Below are 22,436 nucleotides of genomic sequence, written 5' to 3' on the forward strand. Positions count from 1 at the left end.
CTTCAGGTCCCCCCTTTTCAGCAAAATGTAAAAGTAACATCCTCAATTACATTTATATAACAATGAACCTGGTAGATTGGTAACTGAATAAGATGCTGCCTTTGTCTGTACATAGTGAATCATGTACCGTATATTGTGCCAAATACTGCTCAACAGTTTCACACTGATGACAGCATCTTGTCATTCAATCTACCCAGTTTAATCGCACAGCGTTTTCTCCTATGCTCGGTGGCTCTGCCGGGGCTTTCATCAACAAGGCATACAGTAATGATGCACACAGTCACCTAGTGGAGGCGGACAGTAGGACACACACGTCCGTTTTGTAGGGGGTTCAGAAGACCTGACAAAGCCACTGAAGAAAACGCTGTGTGAACCCAGCCCTACACTCAGGCTCGGACTGTCCCATAGGGTAACGGGCATCCCCGGTGGGCCCCTGTGTAGATCTGGGCCCCAACCCCACTGTATGGGCAGTACTTGGCGTAATTCACTTGATTCACTCTGTACAGAAAAAAATCATTCATTAAACTGCGCAGTTTATTATTATATAAAGATATACGTAAATTTGTGAACGAAGGTAGTATAATATTTGCATGCAGGTGAAAAATGCCTCCCCCACCTGTAACTGGTGGGCCCTTGTCGCCCCGGGCTGACACTGGTGCAGGTTTGTATTTCTGATACTAATGCAAATATTGTGGAGGACATGGACGCGGTAACCTCACAGGACAGCTTCCATGGACGTGATAACGTGACAGAAAAACTTCCGTGGACGTGGAAATAATCTGACAGGAAAGTTTCGGTGGAAGCGGTGACCTGACAGAACGGCGCGCGCACCATGACCAGATACGCTGGGTGCGCGTGCACGGCAGAGTACACAGCCCCGAGCGCGGGGCAGGAGGAGTGACGGGAGCCGCACACAGAGCCAGCCCAGTACACACAGAGCCAGCCCAGTACACACAGAGCCAGCCCAGTACACACAGAGCCAGCCCAGTACACACAGAGCCAGCCCAGTACACACAGAGCCAGCCCAGTACACACAGAGCCAGCCCAGTACACACACAGCCAGCACAGGGAAGCTCCGCCGCCCGGCTCCAGTCCTGCACACAACATGGAGAGAGAGGAGGCGGACGTGGGCTCCCTCACCAGATTCCTGGACGGAGAGTTCTGGGAAATGAAGAACGAGCTGCGGAGACAGATCGCGGGGAGCCCTCTCTTCCAGCAGAGGTACTGGGTTCACAGCAGGGGTTCTGTGGGTCCGGGCTCAGCTGTGTGATGCCCACAGTGGGCCTGTCACACCGAACATCGCCGATCCCAGGTGTGTGCTGGGAAACTCGGGTGTCAGTCACCGCCCCCGGGGGTCTGCTCCTGGCTGTGTCTGTACCGAGCCCCCTGTGCTGCCAGGAGATGCGGAGAGCTGAGCTGTCAGGACAGGTGGCATCTGGAGAAGTTCTGCTGCTGTTCTCTCCTCATTGTGAAGCTGGTGGCATGATGCCAGCTCTGGTACAGGTCTGCCCACGGTGCCTACCATTCATATTGCGTGGGGACTAGGAGAGTGATGAGCGGCACCAGTGGGGGATACACCAGGCTCCTCTCAGTAACAGGTGCTTGTCTCCTGTCAGTAGTGGCGGCATCTACACCAGGCTCCTCTCAGTAAACAGGTGCTTGTCTCCTGTCAGTAGTGGCGGCATCTGCACCAGGCTCCTCTCAGTAACAGTACTTGTCTCCTGTCAGTAGTGGTGGCATCTGCACCAGGCTCCTCTCAGTAACAGGTGCTTGTCTTCTGTCAGTAGTGGCGGCATCTACACCAGGCTCCTCTCAGTAACAGGTGCTTGTCTCCTGTCAGTAGTGGCGGCATCTGCACCAGGCTCCTCTCAGTAACAGGTACTTGTCTCCTGTCAGTAGTGGCGGCATCTGCACCAGGCTCCTCTCAGTAACAGGTGCTTGTCTTCTGTCAGTAGTGGCGGCATCTACACCAGGCTCCTCTCAGTAACAGGTGCTTGTCTCCTGTCAGTAGTGGCGGCATCTACACCAGGCTCCTCTCAGTAAACAGGTGCTTGTCTCCTGTCAGTAGTGGCGGCATCTGCACCAGGCTCCTCTCAGTAACAGTACTTGTCTCCTGTCAGTAGTGGCGGCATCTGCACCAGGCTCCTCTCAGTAACAGGTGCTTGTCTTCTGTCAGTAGTGGCGGCATCTACACCAGGCTCCTCTCAGTAACAGGTGCTTGTCTCCTGTCAGTAGTGGCGGCATCTACACCAGGCTCCTCTCAGTAACAGGTACTTGTCTCCTGTCAGTAGTGGCGGCATCTACACCAGGCTCCTCTCAGTAACAGGTACTTGTCTCCTGTCAGTAGTGGCGGCATCTACACCAGGCTCCTCTCAGTAACAGGTACTTGTCTCCTGTCAGTAGTGGCGGCATCTACACCAGGCTCCTCTCAGTAACAGTACTTGTCTCCTGTCAGTAGTGATGGCATCTGCACCAGGCTCCTCTCAGTAACAGTACTTGTCTCCTGTCAGTAGTGATGGCATCTGCACCAGGCTCCTCTCAGTAACAGTACTTGTCTCCTGTCAGTAGTGATGGCATCTACACCAGGCTCCTCTCAGTAACAGGTACTTGTCTCCTGTCAGTAGTGGCGGCATCTACACCAGGCTCCTCTCAGTAACAGGTACTTGTCTCCTGTCAGTAGTGGCGGCATCTACACCAGGCTCCTCTCAGTAACAGGTGCTTGTCTCCTGTCAGTAGTGGCGGCATCTGCACCAGGCTCCTCTCAGTAACAGGTGCTTGTCTCCTGTCAGTAGTGGCGGCATCTGCACCAGGCTCCTCTCAGTAACAGGTACTTGTCTCCTGTCAGTAGTGGCGGCATCTACACCAGGCTCCTCTCAGTAACAGGTGCTTGTCTCCTGTCAGTAGTGGCGGCATCTACACCAGGCTCCTCTCAGTAACAGGTGCTTGTCTCCTGTCAGTAGTGGCGGCATCTGCACCAGGCTCCTCTCAGTAACAGGTGCTTGTCTCCTGTCAGTAGTGGTGGCATCTGCACCAGGCTCCTCTCAGTAACAGGTGCTTGTCTCCTGTCAGTAGTGGCGGCATCTGCACCAGGCTCCTCTCAGTAACAGGTGCTTGTCTTCTGTCAGTAGTGGCGGCATCTGCACCAGGCTCCTCTCAGTAACAGGTGCTTGTCTCCTGTCAGTAGTGGTGGCATCTGCACCAGGCTCCTCTCAGTAACAGGTACTTGTCTTCTGTCAGTAGTGGCGGCATCTGCACCAGGCTCCTCTCAGTAACAGGTGCTTGTCTCGTGTCAGTAGTGGCGGCATCTGCACCAGGCTCCTCTCAGTAACAGGTGCTTGTCTCCTGTCAGTAGTGGCGGCATCTGCACCAGGCTCCTCTCAGTAACAGGTGCTTGTCTCCTGTCAGTAGTGGCGGCATCTACACCAGGCTCCTCTCAGTAACAGGTGCTTGTCTCCTGTCAGTAGTGGCGGCATCTGCACCAGGCTCCTCTCAGTATCAGGTACTTGTCTCCTGTCAGTAGTGGCGGCATCTACACCAGGCTCCTCTCAGTAACAGGTGCTTGTCTCCTGTCAGTAGTGGCGGCATCTGCACCAGGCTCCTCTCAGTAACAGGTACTTGTCTCCTGTCAGTAGTGGCGGCATCTGCACCAGGCTCCTCTCAGTAACAGGTACTTGTCTCCTGTCAGTAGTGGCGGCATCTGCACCAGGCTCCTCTCAGTAACAGGTGCTTGTCTCCTGTCAGTAGTGGCGGCATCTACACCAGACTCCTCTCAGTAACAGGTACTTGTCTCCTGTCAGTAGTGGCGGCATCTACACCAGGCTCCTCTCAGTAACAGGTGCTTGTCTCCTGTCAGTAGTGGCGGCATCTGCACCAGGCTCCTCTCAGTAACAGGTGCTTGTCTCCTGTCAGTAGTGGCGGCATCTGCACCAGGCTCCTCTCAGTAACAGGTGCTTGTCTCGTGTCAGTAGTGGCGGCATCTACACCAGGCTCCTCTCAGTAACAGGTGCCTGTCTCCTGTCAGTAGTGGCAGCATTTACACCAGGCTCCTCTCAGTAACAGGTACTTGTCTCCTGTCAGTATGGAATGTTTAAAAAAAATTGAACATTTAATTTTTTTTCACAAAAAATTTACTTCAGCTCCAATTTGTTTTATTTTACCAAGGGTAACAGGAGAAATTGGACCCCAAAAGTTGTTGTAGAATTTGTCCTGAGTATGCTGATACCCCATATGTGGGGGTAAACCACTGGGTGCATGGGAGAGCTCGGAAGGGAAGGAGCACCGTTTGACTTTTCAATGCAAAATTGACTGGAATTGAGATCGGACGCCATATCACGTTTGGAGAGCCCCTGATGTGCCTAAACATTGAAACCCCCCACAAGTGACACCATTTTGGAAAGTAGACACCCTAAGGAACTTATCTAGATGTGTGGTGAGCACTTTGACCCACCAAGTGCTTCACAGAAATTTATAATGTAGAGCCATAAAAATAAAAAATGATTTTTTTTCCACACTATTATTTTTTAGCCCCCAGTTTTGTATTTTCCCAAGGGTAACAGGAGAAATTGGACCCCAAAAGTTTTCCAATTTGTCCTGAGTACGCTGATACCCCATATGTTTAGGTAAACCCCTATTTGGGTGCACAGGAGAGCTGGGAAGGGAAGGAGCACTGTTTTCTTTTTCAATGCAGAATTGGCTGGAATTGAGCTCGGATGCCATGTCGCTTTTGGAGAGCCCCTGATGTGCCTAAACAGTGGAAACCCCTCAATTCTAACTGAAACCCTAAGGCCTCTTTCACACTTCCGCCTTTCAGCTCCCGTCACAATCTGTCATTTTTTGAGAATGCAGGATCCTGCAAAAAAATTTGCAGGATCCTACATTTTCTCATAGACTTGTATTAGCGACGGATTTTGAGATTTTGATGGATGGCCTTCCGTTTCATCCGTTGTGTACTGGATCCTGCGTAAAAAAAAAAAAGGCCGTCGGGCAGAGAAAACGTTCAGAGGAACGTTTTTCTGCACGTCCGAAAATCGGTCAGCGATGCATCCTGCGCTGTCCGTCACTGGCTTCAATGGAAGCCTATGGGCGCAGGATGCGTCGCTGACTGTGAAAAGCAGGAATCCAGCGACGGGTCGCGCCTTTTCAAACTGAGCATGCGTGGAAGAATTTCCCGTCAGGGAAATTCGCTCGCTCGCTCTTTCTCTTTTTACTATTAATGCTGCCTATGCAGCATCAATAGTAACAAGATATAATGTTAAAAATAATTTAAAAAATAAAAAAAATCGCAATATTTTCACCTACCGGTGTTCCCACGCAGCGTCACCGATGCTCCCGGCAGCTAGTGTTACTTCCTAGTAATACATTGCGAAATCTTGCGAGAAGTCGCGGTCTCGCGACTTCTCACGAGATTTCACAATGTATTACTAGGAACGCTAGTTGCTGGGAGCATCACTGCGCGGGAACGCCGGCAGGTGAGAATACTGCATTTTGTTAGTTTTTTTTCAACCTGGTTTATGTTGTGTATGCGTTTTTGCAGCGGAAAACCGCTGCGAAGACGCATACACAACAGGTGCACATAGCCTCGACGGGTCCGTCAGAAAGATGGGCCCAGTGCACACGTTTTCCACAATCTGCACAGGATCCGTCATTTCAACGTCTTGACGGATCCTGTGCAGATTTGGAAGACGAAGTTTGAAAGAAGCTTAACCCAAACACACCCATAACCCTAACCACACCCCTAACCCTAATCCCAACCGTAAATGTAATGCAAACCCTAACTTTCGCCCCAACTCTAACCCTAACTTTATCCCCAACCTTAACCCTAACTGTAGCCCTAACTTTAGCCCTAGCCCTAACTTTATCCCCAACCCCAAAATTTTATTATTATTCCCTAACTAAGGGGGTGATGAAGGGGGTTTTTATTTACTTTTATAGCGGGTTTTTTTTGCAGATTTTTATGATTGGCAGCCGTCACACACTAAAAGACGCTTTTTATTGCAAAAAATAGTTTTTGCGTCTCCACATTTTGAGAGCTATAATTTTTCCATATTTTGGTCCACAGAGTCATGTGAGGTCTTGTTTTTTGTGGGATGAGTTGACGTTTTTATTGGTACCATTTTTGGGCACGAGACATTTTTTTGATCGCTTTTTTATTCCGATTTTTGTGAGCTAGAATGAACAAAAACCAGCTATTAATGAATTTCTTTTGGGGGGTGGCGCTTATACCGTTCCATGTTTGATGAAATTGATAAAACAGTTTTATTCTTCGGGTCAGAACTATTACAGTGATAACTCATTTATATCATTTTTTTTTTAATGGGTTTTTAGCGCTCTTATACGATAATTATTTTTTTTTATAAAATAGTTTTTATTTTTGCATCGCTTTATTCTAAGGACTATAAGATGTTATTCCACGTTTTGTTTGGAGGTATGATTATAAAGCGTCGTTTTTTTTTTTACGGCGTTCACTGAAGGGGTTAACTAGTGGGACAGTTTTATAGGTCGGGTAGTTTCGGACGCGGCGATACTAAATATGTGTACTTCTATTGTTTTTTTTTTTTATTTAGATAAAGAAATGTATTTATTGGAAAATGCTGTAGATAAGCTGCCAATGTTACCTGAAAGAGAAGAAAAAGAGGTTAGATTATACTCACCCAGGGGCAGTCCTTCTCCGATGGGTGTCTCAGGTCCAGAACAGCGCCTCCCATCTTCATTCCATGGCGTCCTCTTCTGGTCTTCACGCCGCGGCGCAGGTGCAGGCGTACTTTGTCTTGCCCTGCGCACTGCAGTACTTTGCTCTGCCCTCAACAGGGCAGACAAAGTACGCCTGCGCCGGAGCCGCGGCATGAAGACCAGAAGAGGACGTCATGGAATGAAGATAGGAGGCGCCGGAGCGGACCTGAGACACCCATTTGACCAGACCTGTTATGAACAGGTGATTCAGAACCACAATGGACCTAGTGGTTAAGAGCACACAAAGTGACCTGATAGTTACTAACATAGGACGAGCTCTGAGACGTGGGAACTCTGATGACCGCAATCCCTAATCCTATCATACCACACTAGAGGTAGCCGTGGATTGCGCCTAACGCTCCCTATGCAACTCGGCACAGCCTGAGAAACTAACTAGCCCTGAAGATAGAAAAATAAGCCTACCTTGCCTCAGAGAAATTCCCCAAAGGAAAAGGCAGCCCCCCACATATAATGACTGTGAGTTAAGATGAAAATACAAACACAGAGATGAAATAGATTTTAGCAAAGTGAGGCCCGACTTACTGAATAGACCGAGGATAGGAAAGATAGCTTTGCGGTCAGCACAAAAACCTACAAACAACCACGCAGAGGGGCAAAAAGACCCTCCGCACCGACTAACGGTACGGAGGTGCTCCCTCTTCGTCTCAGAGCTTCCAGCAAGCAAGAAAAACCAATATAGCAAGCTGGACAGAAAATATAGCAAACAAAAGTAACACAAGCAAAACTTAGCTTATGCAGGGCAGACAGGCCACAAGAACGATCCAGGAGAAAGCAAGACCAATACTGGAACATTGACTGGAGGCCAGGAACAAAGAACTAGGTGGAGTTAAATAGAGCAGCACCTAACGACTTAACCTCGTCACCTGAGGAAGGAAACTCAGAAACCGCAGCCCCACTCACATCCACCAGAGGAAGCTCATAGACAGAACCAGCCGAAGTACCACTCATGACCACAGGAGGGAGCTTGACCACATAATTCACAACACAGACCACAGCGAGAACGCCCCTGGGTGAGTATAATCTAACCTCTTTTTCTCCTCTTTCAGGTTACATCGGGGGCTTATCTACAGCTTTACAGAATGCTGTAGATAAGCCCCTAAAGACGGTGAGATTACCTCACCATCGATTTTGGGGGTGACAGGTTCTCTTTAAGTCCCAGGTCACCTTGACGGGATAGTGCGTCATATGGGATAAAGGGATTAAAAACTTTTTTTTTTACTTTTTGCATGCTTCAATAGTCTCCATGGAAGACTAGAAGCTGTAGTTGTCTGATCACTTGTGCCAGACACAGGTGATGATCAGACCCCCGGGCGGCGCTCATAGCAATCTGGCTTTGACAACCATAGAGGTCTGCTGGAGATCTCTGGTTGTCATGCTGGCCCATCGGTGACCCACGATCATGTGACTGGGTCACCGATGGACGGGATAAAGGACATGCTTCCAGTAAGCGCAAGTTAAATGCCACTGTCAGAAATTAGCTGCGCTATTTAACAGCTGCAGGTGTATTGCGATTCCACCCGCAGCTGTTGTGGGCACATGTCAGCTGTATAGATCAGCTGACATCTTCCTGGAAAGGTGCTGGTGCATATTATTAACTCCCAACGTTTGACTGTAAGATTTAATACTCATCTGCATTGTTCCCATAATTAAAATAAACCAGTAATCTTGGTGGGAAAACTAGCACAGACCCCAGTCAGTCTCACATTTAAATTTGTATAAATCAAGTTTATTGAATAAATTGTACAATACAAGTAAAGTTGTTATTTATAAACAGAAAAATTCCAACTTAGTCAATCACATAAAAGTAATAATAATAATAACCAGTCAATTGTAATAATTGTGTGCTCATTCTCAAGCTTATCACAACTTCAAGATGTTGACTTAAATTATTAGGCTGTGTGCACACGTAGGAAAAGTGGTGCAGAATTTTCTGCACAAAATCCGCATCTCCTGGCAGAATCCGCAGCAGCCGATTTTGTGCGGGTTTTTATGCAGATTTGATACGGATTTTCTTACTTTTTTTTGCCACTTTGGATTTTTAACATGGAGGGGTGCAGAAACGCTGCAGATCCACACAAAAGAAGTGATATGCACTTCTTTGAAATCCGCAGCGATTCCGCACTGATTTTTCCGCACCATCTGCACATTTTTTTTTTATCCCATTGATTTACATTGTACTGTACATCAGTGCGGATCTGCAGCGTTTCTGCGTGGAAAAATCAGCTGCAAATCCGCATCGTGTGCACATAGCATTAGACTAAGAAATCCATAAGATTCTTAAGATGACTCATTAAGTTGTTATGCTTAATCATTAGTACAAAAATACCTGAGATGAGATTTCAAGTAGGAAAAAAGAAAAGGAGAGTAAGAGAAGAAGAGAAAGACCGGGGAAGAGGGAGGGAAGAGAATTACGTGGAAATGGGATGCAGGGGGCACGAATCCCCCTGCCACGCAGACCCGCATCTCTCAGAAATCACACGAGGAGACCAGGGACCCGGTCCACTAGTTCACACAATCAGGGTCGTCCAGATGTAGACTATCCATGTTATGAAGGCACGAAAACTAAAGGTGGATATGAATTAGGAACCCGACAACCAAGAGTTCAGCTCCGGGGTCTCCCTAAATGCAATCCAAGGGGCCCAGGTACTGTAGACACTATCAGGACTCCCCATTGTTTGTCGCATCATTTGTTCCATTCTGTAGATGTCATTAAGTTCCGTGACAAACTCAGAAGGAGAAGGAGATTTCTCTTGTTTTCAAAGTCTAGGAATCAAGTTCCTGGTGGCAGTAAGAAAATGTCTGAGGAGATTCCTCTTAGGCTGGGTTCACACTGCGTTCCCCCAGTCCGTTAGACGAACTACGTTACACCGCGGCATAACTCGGTGTAACGTAGTCCGTTAACGCCGCCGTTGACTCCAATGTCGGACGCATCGCTAGCGCACGCCCACAATGGGCGTGCGCTAGCCATGTGCTGTCATTGAGTGACGGACCCTGAGACGCGGGCTGCAGCGTTTCCGGGTCCGACACCACTAGCGCAGACAGATCTAGCAGATGCTCTATCTGCGCTAGCGATGTGCCAAAGTCAGCACTTGCGTTACAGCAGTCCGTTTAACGTATGTGTTGGACGGGCTGCTGTGGCGAAATACAAAGGATAGAGCGCACTACTAGTACCAAGAAATATAAAATGCCTATCGGGGTGCAAACAAGCAGCCAAACTACTGAAACTAGAACCAAAAGAAAAAGAAGCTGCTCAATAGAATGCACACCCAGGGCTAATAAAGAACAATCATGAAATAATAAACACAGGAATTTTATTGACAAACAACAACTTCAAAAACATAAAACATAATTAAAAACAACGGTACTGAATACATATGGTCCACATGTAGATATAACATATACAGTCCATATATCCATAATAACAGTCTGCAAACCTCAATATATATAATAATAGAAGTAACCCTCTGGCTCATGGAGCTAAATGCAAAAAATGGGCAAATCTGCACAGCCTAAGGCCGGCGTCACACACAGCGTAAAACAATACGGTCCGTATATTACGGCCGTAATACGCTGAAAAGTCCCGAAAAAAGTGGTCCGTAGCTCATCCGTAGGCAGGGTGTGTCAGCGTTTTTTGCGCATGGCATCCTCCGTATGTAATCCGTATGGCATCCGTACTGCGTGGTTTTCTCGCAGGCTAGCAAAACCAACATACCGCTATAGAAGTGATCCATGTGTCCCAAAAAGAAAAGAAAATATATATATACTGTCTATATATATATATATATATATATATATATATATATATATATATATAATGTCAGTAGACACATATATTAGAGAGAAAAGCCGGTAATTCAGTGCGGTGTACAGTAAAATCACACTGACAGCTTACAGTAGAATAGGTAGAATAAATGTGTACACGTACAATAGGTATATATATATATATATATATATATATATATATATGTCAGTGAGACACATATATGTATATATATTAATATTTTTTCCAGCGCTATACAGCTTGAAAGCCGGTAATTCCAATACCGGCTTTTTCTTTCTCCTTCCTAAAACCCGACATGATTTGAGACATGGTTTACATACAGTAAACCATGTCTTCTCTCCATTTTTTTTGCAGATTCCACACTACTAATGTCAGTAGTGTGTATCTGCAAAATTTGGCCGTTCTAGCTCTTAAAATAAAGGGTTAAATGGCGGAAAAAATTGGCGTGGGCTCCCGCGCAATTTTCTCCGCCAGAGTAGTAAAGCCAGTGACTGAGGGCAGATATTAATAGCCTGGAGAGGGTCCACGGTTATTGGCCCCCCCCTGGCTAAAAATATCTGCCCCCAGCCACCCCAGAAAAGGCACATCTGGAAGATGCGCCTATTCTGGCACTTGGCCACTCTCTTCCCATTCCCGTGTAGCGGTGGGATATGGGGTAATGAAGGGTTAATGCCCCCTTGCTATTGTAAGGTGACATTAAGCCTAATTAATAATGGAGAGGCGTCAATTATGACACCTATCCATTATTAATCCAATTGTAGTGAAGGGTTAAATAAAACACAAACACATTATTTAAAATTATTTTAATGAAATAAAAACAATGGTTGTTGCAGTATTTTATTCAACGCCCAATCCAGTCACTGAAGACCCTCGTTCTGTGAGTAAAAAAACATAATAAACCAACAATATACTTACCCTCCGCAGATCTGTAACGTCCAACGATGTAAATCCTTCTGAAGGGGTTAAAACATTTTGCAGCAAGGAGCTGTGCTAATGCAGGCTGCTCCTCGCTGCAAAACCCCAGGGAATGAGGCTAAAAATAGATCAATGATCTATATTTAGCTTTATTTGCGGTGAGGCGCCCTCTGCTGGCTGTTCATAGATCGTGGGAAATTACCTAGAAAGCCAGGGAGCTTTCTAGGTAATTTCCCACGATCTATGAACAGCCAGCAGAGGGCGCCTCACCGCAAATAAAGCTAAATATAGATCATTGATCTATTTTTAGCCTCATTCCCTGGGGTTTTGCAGCGAGGAGCAGCCTGCATTAGCACAGCTCCTTGCTGCAAAATGTTTTAACCCCTTCAGAAGGATTTACATCGTTGGACGTTACAGATCTGCGGAGGGTAAGTATATTGTTGGTTTATTATGTTTTTTTACTCACAGAACGAGGGTCTTCAGTGACTGGATTGGGCGTTGAATAAAATACTGCAACAACCATTGTTTTTATTTCATTAAAATAATTTTAAATAATGTGTTTGTGTTTTATTTAACCCTTCACTACAATTGGATTAATAATGGATAGGTGTCATAATTGACGCCTCTCCATTATTAATTAGGCTTAATGTCACCTTACAATAGCAAGGTGGCATTAACCCTTCATTACCCCATATCCCACCGCTACACGGGAATGGGAAGATTGAGGCCAAGTGCCAGAATAGGCGCATCTTCCAGATGTGCCTTTTCTGGGGTGGCTGGGGGCAGATATTTTTAGCCAGGGGGGGGCCAATAACCGTGGACCCTCTCCAGGCTATTAATATCTGCCCTCAGTCACTGGCTTTACTACTCTGGCGGAGAAAATTGCGCGGGAGCCCACGCCAATTTTTTCCGCCATTTAACCCTTTATTTTAAGAGCTAGAACGGCCAAATTTTGCAGATACACACTACTGACATTAGTAGTGTGGAATCTGCAAAAAAAAATGGAGAGAAGACATGGTTTACTGTATGTAAACCATGTCTCAAATCATGTCGGGTTTTAGGAAGGAGAAAGAAAAAGCCGGTATTGGAATTACCGGCTTTCAAGCTGTATAGCGCTGGAATAAATATTAATATATATACATATATGTGTCTCACTGACATATATATATATATATACCTATTCTATGTGTACACATTTATTCTACCTATTGGACTGTAAGCTGTCAGTGTGATTTTACTGTACACCGCACTGAATTGCCGGCTTTTCTCTCTAACAGCGCTGCGTATTTCTCGCAAGTCACACTGCTTGTCTGTGTGTAATCCGTATTTTTCACGCTTCCATAGACTTTCATTGGCGTATTTCTTGCGCAGTACGGTGACAAACGCAGCATGCTGCGATTTTGTACGGCCGTAGAAAGCCGTATAATACTGATCAGTAAAATACGGCAAATAGGAGCAGAGGCATAGAGAATAATTGTGCCGTATTTTTTGCGAGTTTTACGGACGTAGATTCTGCGCTCTTACGTCCGTAAAACTCGCAAGTGTGACGCCGGCCTAATAGCAGACAGAAGCACCTACCGAACCTAGGGAGTAACCCTTAAGAAAGCCACTTGCAGGAAAAAACCACCCTGATATAATGGCTCAAGATGCAATGTTAGAAAAACATCATAAGGCCCAGAGGCACCTCATGCCCCTAATAAGGCAGCAAAGTATAACATACCCACGTAGCCAAAGCGAGAGGGGGAGACAGACCGTCCCCAAGTGCAGACCCGTGTGGACCAAAAAGATACAGCCCAACGCGTATCGCCCTGCTAAAGAGGGCTTCGTCAGGGGAAGGTATTGTCTGCCAAATGCCCCCGGGCTGCTGTAACGCAGTGTGAACCTGGCCTAACACACACACACACTTACAGTAAATTTATCCAAAGCTTTTCTTTTTTCCTTTAAGTTCACACAATGTGATGATTGTTAATATTTTTGCCCCAAGTTTGCAAAGTTGTGGTAAAAAACAGAATGATTTTACTTTGAAAAATCACAGCAAAAAGCTAAACAGTACTGCATTATTTTATCTTATTTTGTGAATGTAAAGAAATTTGTGGTGGTAACGCATTTGTTTGCTATATTTGATTTTGGCTTACCAAGGAATGTCTGTTTTGTGTTAATGTGTTATATGACATAATTCATACTGTTTTCTTACAATTAGAACCGTTCACTTTCGAATAGTCACACGACCATTTTCTCCACATCCAAGCAAAACTGTCCCGTTGATCTGATAATCTGATCAGAGTCGCATCAGTTCTTCTCACACGCTGAGAGAAAAAAAAATACTTTCTTCACCTTCTCCATTTTGTTACTACGTGAAAAATTTAGAACTGCACTGTGATATCATTCAAGTGCGGTTCAATTATTTTTCATGGACCCTTAGACTTGCGTTGGTGATTTCAATTTGACACACAGATCAAAAATGGACATATCTCTGATTATTATTATTTTTTCAGCGGACCACTTGGTCCAAGGAAATAATTGGACATGTGCACAACCCATAGAATTTCATTGGTACGAGTGCGATCTGTGAAAACCACAGCCTTCGTCTGAGAATATCGGTTGTGTGCACAAGCCCTTACAAACAGAAGAGGTGCAATAATTACAGTGAGAAATATTTTGGGAAAATTAGATTTCCGGGAGCTGAAATATATTGTTTTATTACATACTGGCTTTCAGAATAAGATATTACCAGGTTATTGCCCAAAGCTGCCCATGAGAGAGCAACCTTGATTTTTCAATCTGTACTCCAGAAGAGAAAGCAAAAGTCTGCCTGTTTTTGACAATGAGGCTTATTTTTCTCTCGGAGAGTTTTATATGTGAGAGCAATGTACATGCACTTTAGATATAAAACAGGCAGCCATCAACTGCACATGAAATAATTCACTAAGAATATTTAATGTATATATAAACTCAATGCACACGCCGAGCATGAGCTCTTAGGTATCACATGATCATTTATTACAAGGCCACTTATTTTTCAAATGCACTTTACTTCATAAAAGACATTTGTGATTTCTCATTTCCCCTCTCGGGTCTTGAACTGTGGCACAGATAAGCTGGGACTGAGGCAGAGGGAGGGTTCGTGCTGGAGCACACAGGCAGCAGAGGATTACTCCTGGGACACCAACATTTCTTCTTTTTTTGCATTCTCTCATACTTTAGAATTGGAGGTTTTTTCTTACGTACATTTACTTTACAGATAAATTGCAGGATTTATTTATTCATTTTTTGCAACTTCATGTATAAAGCGGACTCTGAACACAGCAGAATGATGGGTTGACAGACCCTGTTGTAGCCATTATAGTTATTGCCCATTGTTGACAAAAATAAGTGACTGAATATTTAGCAATGTTGAAACACAAAAATAGAAGTTGTTTGTAGACTGTACATACAGAGCACCTGTAAAAAACAGTGTTGTTTGTTACATGGTAGCGCATGCCAAATGTAAGCAATTCCATGCTCATTAATTAGCGTCAGAATATTGGCAGATGGTAAATCCATGTAGAATACTGCAGAACTTTGTCTCTGAACACAGCATACTGCTCCTGGTATCAAATTGCCTTCTGTTGCCAAAGACCTTTCCTATAGGATGAGCAATCTGGAAAGGCAAGAGTTAAAACAATTTACAGTCATGGTCAAAAGTTTTGAGACTGACACAAAGTTTGGTTTTCACAAGGTTTTCTGCTTCAGGCCTCATTCAAACGTTGGTGTCATCAGGTTTTTGATCCGCGTTTCTCACATATGGATAAACAATCCGAGTGCTGTCCGTGATTGTTACTGGCTCATACACTTTGCACTGATACATTTAATCTGTGATGCCGGTAAAAAATAGACGTCTCCATGATTTTTGCACAGACAGTCCGTTGAAAACAAGGACATGTGAACAGCCCCATAGACTATATAGACTATGAGCATGTGTTACATGCGGTACATCGCACAAGTGAGTACACCCCTCACATTTGTGTCAATATTTTATATCCTTTCATGTGACACCACCCAAGATATGACACTTTGATGCAATGTAAAGTAGTCAGTGTACAGCTTGTACAACAGTGTCAATTTAGTGACACCTCTAAATAACACACAGCCATTAATGTCAAAACTGCTGGCAACTAAGGTGAGAACACCCTTAACCCCTTCATGACCCAGCCTATTTTGACCTTAAAGACCTTGCCGTTTTTTGCAATTCTGACCAGTGTCCCTTTATGAGGTAATAACTCAGGAACGCTTCAACGGATCCTAGCGGTTCTGAGATTGTTTATTCGTGACATATTGGGCTTCATGTTAGTGGTAAATTTAGGTCAATAAATTATGCGTTTATTTGTGATAAAAACGGAAATTTGGCGAAAATTTCGCAATTTTCACATTTTGAATTTTTATTCTGTTAAACCAGAGAGTTATGTGACACAAAATGGTTAATAAATAACATTTCCCACACGTCTACTTTACATCAGCACAATTTTGGAAACAAAATTTTTTTTTGCTAGGAAGTTATAAGGGTTAAAATTTGACCAGCGATTTCTCATTTTTACAACGAAATTTACAAAACCATTTTTTTAGGGACCACCTCACATTTGAAGTCAGTTTGAGGGGTCTATATGGCTGAAAATACCCAAAAGTGACACCATTCTAAAAACTGCACCCCTCAAGGTACTCAAAACCACATTCCAGAAGTTTATTAACCCTTCAGGTGCTTCACAGCAGCAGAAGCAACATGAAAGGAAAAAATGAACATTTAACTTTTTAGTCACAAAAATTATCTTTTAGCAACAATTTTTTTATTTTCCCAATGGTAAAAGGAGAAATTGAACCATGTACGTTGTTGTCCAATTTGTCCTGAGTACGCTGATACCTCATATGTGGGGGTAAACCACTGTTTGGGCACATGGTAAGGCTCGGAAGGGAAGGAGCGCCATTTGACTTTTTGAATGGAAAATTAGCTCCAATTGTTAGCGGACACCATGTCGCGTTTGGAAAGCTCCTGTGTGCCTAAACATTGGCGCTCCCCCACAAGTGACCCCATTTTGGAAACTAGACCCCCCAAGGAACTTATTTAGATGCCTAGTGAGCACTTTAAACCCTCAGGTGCTTCACAAATTGATCTGTAAAAATGAAAAAGTACTTTTTTTTCACAAAAAAATTATTTTCGCCTCAATTTTTTCATTATCACATGGGCAATGGGATAAAATGGATCATAAAATTTGTTGGGCAATTTCTCCCGAGTACGCCGATACCTCATATGTGGGGGTAAACCACTGTTTGGGCACTCGGCAGGGCTCGGAAGGGAAGGCGCGCCATTTGACTTTTTGAATGGAAAATTAGCTCCAATTGTTAGCGGACACCATGTCGCGTTTGGAGAGCCCCTGTGTGCCTAAACATTGGAGCTCCCCCACAAGTGACCACATTTTGGAAACTAGACCCCCCAAGGAACTTATCTAGATGCATAGTGAGCACTTTAAACCCCCAGGTGCTTCACAGAAGTTTATAACGCAGAGCCATGAAAATAAAAAATAATTTTTCTTTCCTCAAAAATGATTTTTTAGCCTGGAATTTCCTATTTTGCCAAGGGTAATAGGAGAAATTGGACCCCAAATGTTGTTGTCCAGTTTGTCCTGAGTGCGCTGATACCCCATATGTGGGGGTAAACCACTGTTTGGGCGCACGGCAGGACTCGGAAGGGAAGGCAGGCCATTTGGCTTTTTAAATGGAAAATTAGCTCCAATCATTAGCGGACACCATGTCACGTTTGGAGAGCCCCTGTGTGCCTAAACATTGGAGATCCCCCAGAAATGACCCCATTTTGGAAACTAGTCCACCAAAGGAACTAATCTAGATGTGTGGTGAGGACTTTGAACCCCCAAGTGCTTCACAGAAGTTTATAACGCAGAGCCATGAAAATTAAAAAAAAAAATTATTTTCTCCAAAATGATCTTTTAGCCTGCAATTTTTTATTTTCCCAAGGGTATCAGGAGAAATTTGACCCCAAAAGTTGTTGTCCAGTTTCTCCTGAGTACGCTGATACCCCATATGTGGGGGTAAACCACTGTTTGGGCACATGCCGGGGCTCGGAAGTGAAGTAGTGACGTTTTGAAATGCAGACTTTGATGGAATGCTCTGTGGGCGTCACGTTGCGTTTGCAGAGCCCCTGATGTGGCTTAACAGTAGAAACCCCCCACAAGTGACCCCATTTTGGAAACTAGACCCCGAAAGGAACTTATCTAGATGTGTGGTGAGCACTTTGAACCCCCAAGTGCTTCACAGAAGTTTATAATGCAGAGCCGTGAAAATAATAAATATGTTTTCTTTCCTCAAAAATAATGATTTAGCCCAGAATTTTTTAATTTTCCCAAGGGTAACAGGAGAAATTTGACCCCAATATTTGTTGTCCAGTTTCTCCTGAGTACGGTGATACCCCATATGTGGGGGTAAACTACTGTTTGGGCACATGCTGGGGCTCGGAATTGAAGTAGTGACGTTTTGAAATGCAGACTTTGATGGAATGCTCTGGGGGCGTCACGTTGCGTTTGCAGAGCCCCTGATGTGGCTAAACAGTAGAAACCCCCCACAAGTGACCCCATTTTGGAAACTAGACCCCGAAAGGAACTTATCTAGATGTGTGGTGAGCACGTTGAACCCCCAAGTGCTTCATAGAAGTATATAATGCAGAGCCGTGAAAATAATAAATACGTTTTCTTTCCTCAAAAATAATTATTTAGCCCAGAATTTTTTATTTTCCCAAGGGTTACAGGAGAAATTGGACCCCAAAAGTTGTTGTCCAGTTTCTCCTGAGTACGTTGATACCCCATGTGTGGAGGTAAACCACTGTTTGGGCACACGTCGGGGCTCAGATGGGAAGTAGTGACTTTTGAAATGCAGACTTTGATGGAATGGTCTGCGGGCGTCACGTTGTGTTTGCAGAGCCCCTGGTGTGCCTAAACAGTAGAAACCCCCCACAAGTGACCCCATTTTAGAAACTAGACCCCCCAAGGAACTTATCTAGATATGTGGTGAGCACTTTGAACCCCCAAGTGCTTCACAGACGTTTACATCGTAGAGCCGTGAAAATAATAGATCATTTTTCTTTCCTCAAAAATGATGTTTTAGCAAGCATTTTTTTATTTTCACAAGGGTAACAGGAGAAATTGGACCCCAGTAATTGTTGCGCAGTTTATCCTGAGTATGCTGGTACCCCATATGTGGGGGTAAACCACTGTTTGGGCACACGTCAGGGCTCGGAATTGACGGAGCACCATTTGACTTTTTGAATACGAGATTGGCTGGAATCAATGGTGGCGCCATGTTGCGTTTGGAGACCCCTGATGTGCCTAAACAGTGGTAACCCCTCAATTCTACCTCCAACACTAACCCCAACACACCCCTAACCCTAATCCCAACTGTAGCCATAACCCTAATCACAACCCTAACCACAACCCTAATTCCAACCCTAACCCTAAGGCTATGTGCCCACGTTGCGGATTCGTGTGAGATTTTTCAGCATCATTTTTGAAAAATCCGCGGGTAAAAGGCACTGCGTTTTACCTGCGGATTTTCCGCAGATTCCAGTGTTTTTTGTGCGGATTTCACCTGCGGATTCCTATTGAGGAACAGGTGTAAAACGCTGCGGAATCCGCACAAAGAATTGACATGCTGCGGAAAATACAACGCAGCGTTTCCGCGCTGTATTTTCCGCACCATGGGCACAGCGGATTTGGTTTCCATATGTTTACATGGTACTGTAAACCTGATGGAACACTGCTGCGGATCCGCAGCCAAATCCGCACCGTGTGCACATAGCCTAATTCTAAAGGTATGTGCACACGCTGCGGAAAACGCTGCGGATCCGCAGCAGTTTCCCATGAGTTTACAGTTCAATGTAAACATATGGGAAACAAAAATCGCTGTACACATGCTGTGGAAAAACTGCACGGAAACGCAGCGGTTTACATTCCGCAGCATGTCACTTCTTTGTGCGGATTCCGCAGCGGTTTTACATCTGCTCAAATAGAAAATCGCAGTTGTAAAACCGCAGTGAAATGCGCAGAAAAAACGCGGTAAATCCGCCATAAATCCGCAGCGGTTTAGCACTGCGGATTTATCAAATCCGCAGCGGAAAAATCCGCAGAGGACCAGAATACGTGTGCACATACCGAAACCCTAGCCCTTGCCCTTGCCCTAGCCCTAGCCCTAACCCTAGCCCTACCCCTAGCCCTACCCCTAGCCCTACCCCTAGCCCTAACCCTACCCCTAACCCTACCCCTAACCCTACCCCTAACCCTACCCCTAACCCTACCCCTAACCATACCCCTAGCCCTAGCCCTAGCCCTAACCCTACCCCTACCCCTAACCCTAACCCTATTCTAACATTAGTGGAAAAAAAAAATCTTTTTTTTTTTATTGTCCCTACCTATGGGGGTGACAAAGGGGGGGGGGGGGTCATTTATTATTTTTTTTATTTTGATCACTGAGATAGGTTATATCTCAGTGATCAAAATGCACTTTGGAACGAATCTGCCGGCCGGCAGATTCGGCGGGCGCACTGCGCATGCGCCCGCCATTTTGGAAGATGGCGGCGCCCGGGGAGAAGACGGACGGACCCCGGCAGGATCGGTAAGTATGATGGGGTGGAGGGGGAACACGAGGGGGGGGGATCGGAGCATGGGGGGGTGAATCGGAGCGCGGGAGGGGTGGAACGGAGCACGGGGGGGGTGTGGAACGGAGCACGGGGGGTGTAACGGAGCACGGAGGGGGGTGGATCGGAGTGCAGGGGGGGTGATTGGAGCACGGGGAGGGTGATTGAAGCACGGGGGGAGCGGACAAGAGCACGGGGGGGAGCGGAGCACAGGACAGAGGGGAGCCGGAGCAGTGTACCGGACAGATCGGGGGGCTGGGGGGGGCGATCGGTGGGGTGGTGTGGGGGCACATTAGTATTTCCAGCCATGGCCGATGATATTGCAGCATCGGCCATGGCTGGATTGTAATATTTCACCCGTTATAATAGGTGAAATATTACAAATCGCTCTGATTGGCTGTTGAAAGTGAAACTGCCAATCAGAGCGATGGTAGCCACGAGGGGGTGAAGCCACCCCCCCTGGGCTAAACTACCACTCCCCCTGTCCCTGCAGATCGGGTGAAATGGGAGTTAACCCTTTCACCCGATCTGCAGGGACGCGATCTTTCCATGACGCCACATAGGAGTCATGGGTCGGATTGGCACCGACTTTCATGACGCCTACGTGGCGTCATGGGTCGGGAAGGGGTTAAGTGACAATTGCCAAATTTTGCCAATTAGGCATTTTTCTTCCCCAGTGTCATGTGACTCATTAGTGTTGCAAGGTCTTAGGTGTGAATGGGGAGCAGGTGTGTTAAATTTGGTGTTATCGCCCTTACAATCTCTGCCACTGGAAGTTCAACATGGCACCTCATGGCAAAGAATGCTCTAAGGATCTGATAAAAAGAATTGTTGCTCTACATAAAGATGACTTACTATATGGAGGACCATGGGGAGTGTATTATACCATATGGAGGACCATGGGGAGTGCATTATGCCATATGGAGGCCCATGGGGAGTGCCTTATATCATATGGAGCACCATGGGGAGTGCATTATGCCATATGGAGGACCATGAAGTGTGCATTATGCCATATGGGGGACCATGGGGAGTGCATTACGCCATATGGAGGACCATGGGGAGTGCATTACGCCATATGGAGGACCATGGGGAGTGCATTATGCCATATGGAGGACCATGAAGTGTGCATTATGCCATATGGGGGACCATGGGGAGTGCATTATGCCATATGGGGGACCATGGGGAGTGCATTACGCCATATGGAGAACCATGGGGAGTGCATTATGCCATGTGGAGGACCATGGGGAGTGCATTGCGCCATATGGTTGACTCTGGGGAGTGCATTGCGCAATATGGTTGACTCTGGGGAGTGCATTGCGCCATATGGTGGACTCTGGGGAGTGCATTGCGCCATATGGTGGACTCTGGGGAGTGCATTGCGCCATATGGTGGACTCTGGGGAGTGCATTGCGCCATATGGTGGACTCTGGGGAGTGCATTGCGCCATATGGAGGACCATGGGGAGTGCATTGCGCCATATTGAGGACCATGGGGAGTGCATTGCTCCATATGGTGGTCTCTGGGGAGTGCATTACGCTATATGGTGGTCTCTGGGGAATGCATTATGCTATATGGTGGACTTCAACACATGAAACTCTAGTGACCTCCATGCCCAAGAGAGTTAAAGCAGTGCTTGAAAGTAATGGCAGCCACACAAAATTTTCACACTTTGGGCACTATTTGGTCATGTTCACTTAGAGGAGTACTCACTTTTGTTGCAGTGTGTGACGGATCGCACAGGGGAAGGGGTGTGTCAACTTCTCTCATCTCTGAGTGAGGAGAGAAGGACCCAGCAGGGATCGGCTCTCTGGTGCCACCGCTTGCCCCAGGTCAGTCATGAACTGCACCAAGGGCAAATAGTCGTCGGAAAGGCTTCTCTTATAGGTACAAGTTATTGAGGCACTCCCAAGGAGGGGGAATATACATCACCAGTCCAGGCTGGGGATATGTATAATATATATTATATATATTACAATCCTATATTATTATGTATATTATATATTACAATCCTTTTTATTACAATCCAATATTATTATGTATATTATATATATTACAAGCCTTGAGAAGGTAAGGCTTTGAGAAAGGATTGTATCCGAAACATTGCCACGCCATTTGGGCAATAAACATCACTTTTTTTTTCTGGAAGTCTGCTGTGCTGTTTCCCCCTTTTTTTTTTTCTTTTTTTTTTTCTAGTATTGCAAGGAGCCTTCTGAGATTCCTTGCTGGGGATGCGTGCACTTTGTTAAGGTACTGTGTTTGGTGCTGTTCCAAATTTTTTAATACAGTTGTGGCCAAAAGTATTCACACCCCTGCAATTCT

The 22,436-nt window shown here is 45.6% G+C and overlaps 1 protein-coding gene across 1 annotated transcript in view; it reads left to right on the forward strand.

Annotated features, from left to right (window-relative positions):
• Positions 1-904: 904 nt before the first annotated feature.
• The window catches only part of ACOXL (acyl-CoA oxidase like), a 786,620-nt gene continuing 765,088 nt past the window's right edge, over positions 905-22,436 (forward strand). Inside the window, exon 1 of the mRNA XM_069769203.1 lies at positions 905-1,221. Within this exon, the coding sequence (XP_069625304.1) occupies positions 1,106-1,221 (116 nt within the window). The 5' untranslated portion in view covers positions 905-1,105. The remainder of the gene's footprint in view (positions 1,222-22,436) is intronic.

Source organism: Ranitomeya imitator, chromosome 5 (genome assembly GCF_032444005.1).
Source record: "Ranitomeya imitator isolate aRanImi1 chromosome 5, aRanImi1.pri, whole genome shotgun sequence".
NCBI classification, from domain to species: Eukaryota; Metazoa; Chordata; class Amphibia; order Anura; family Dendrobatidae; genus Ranitomeya; species Ranitomeya imitator.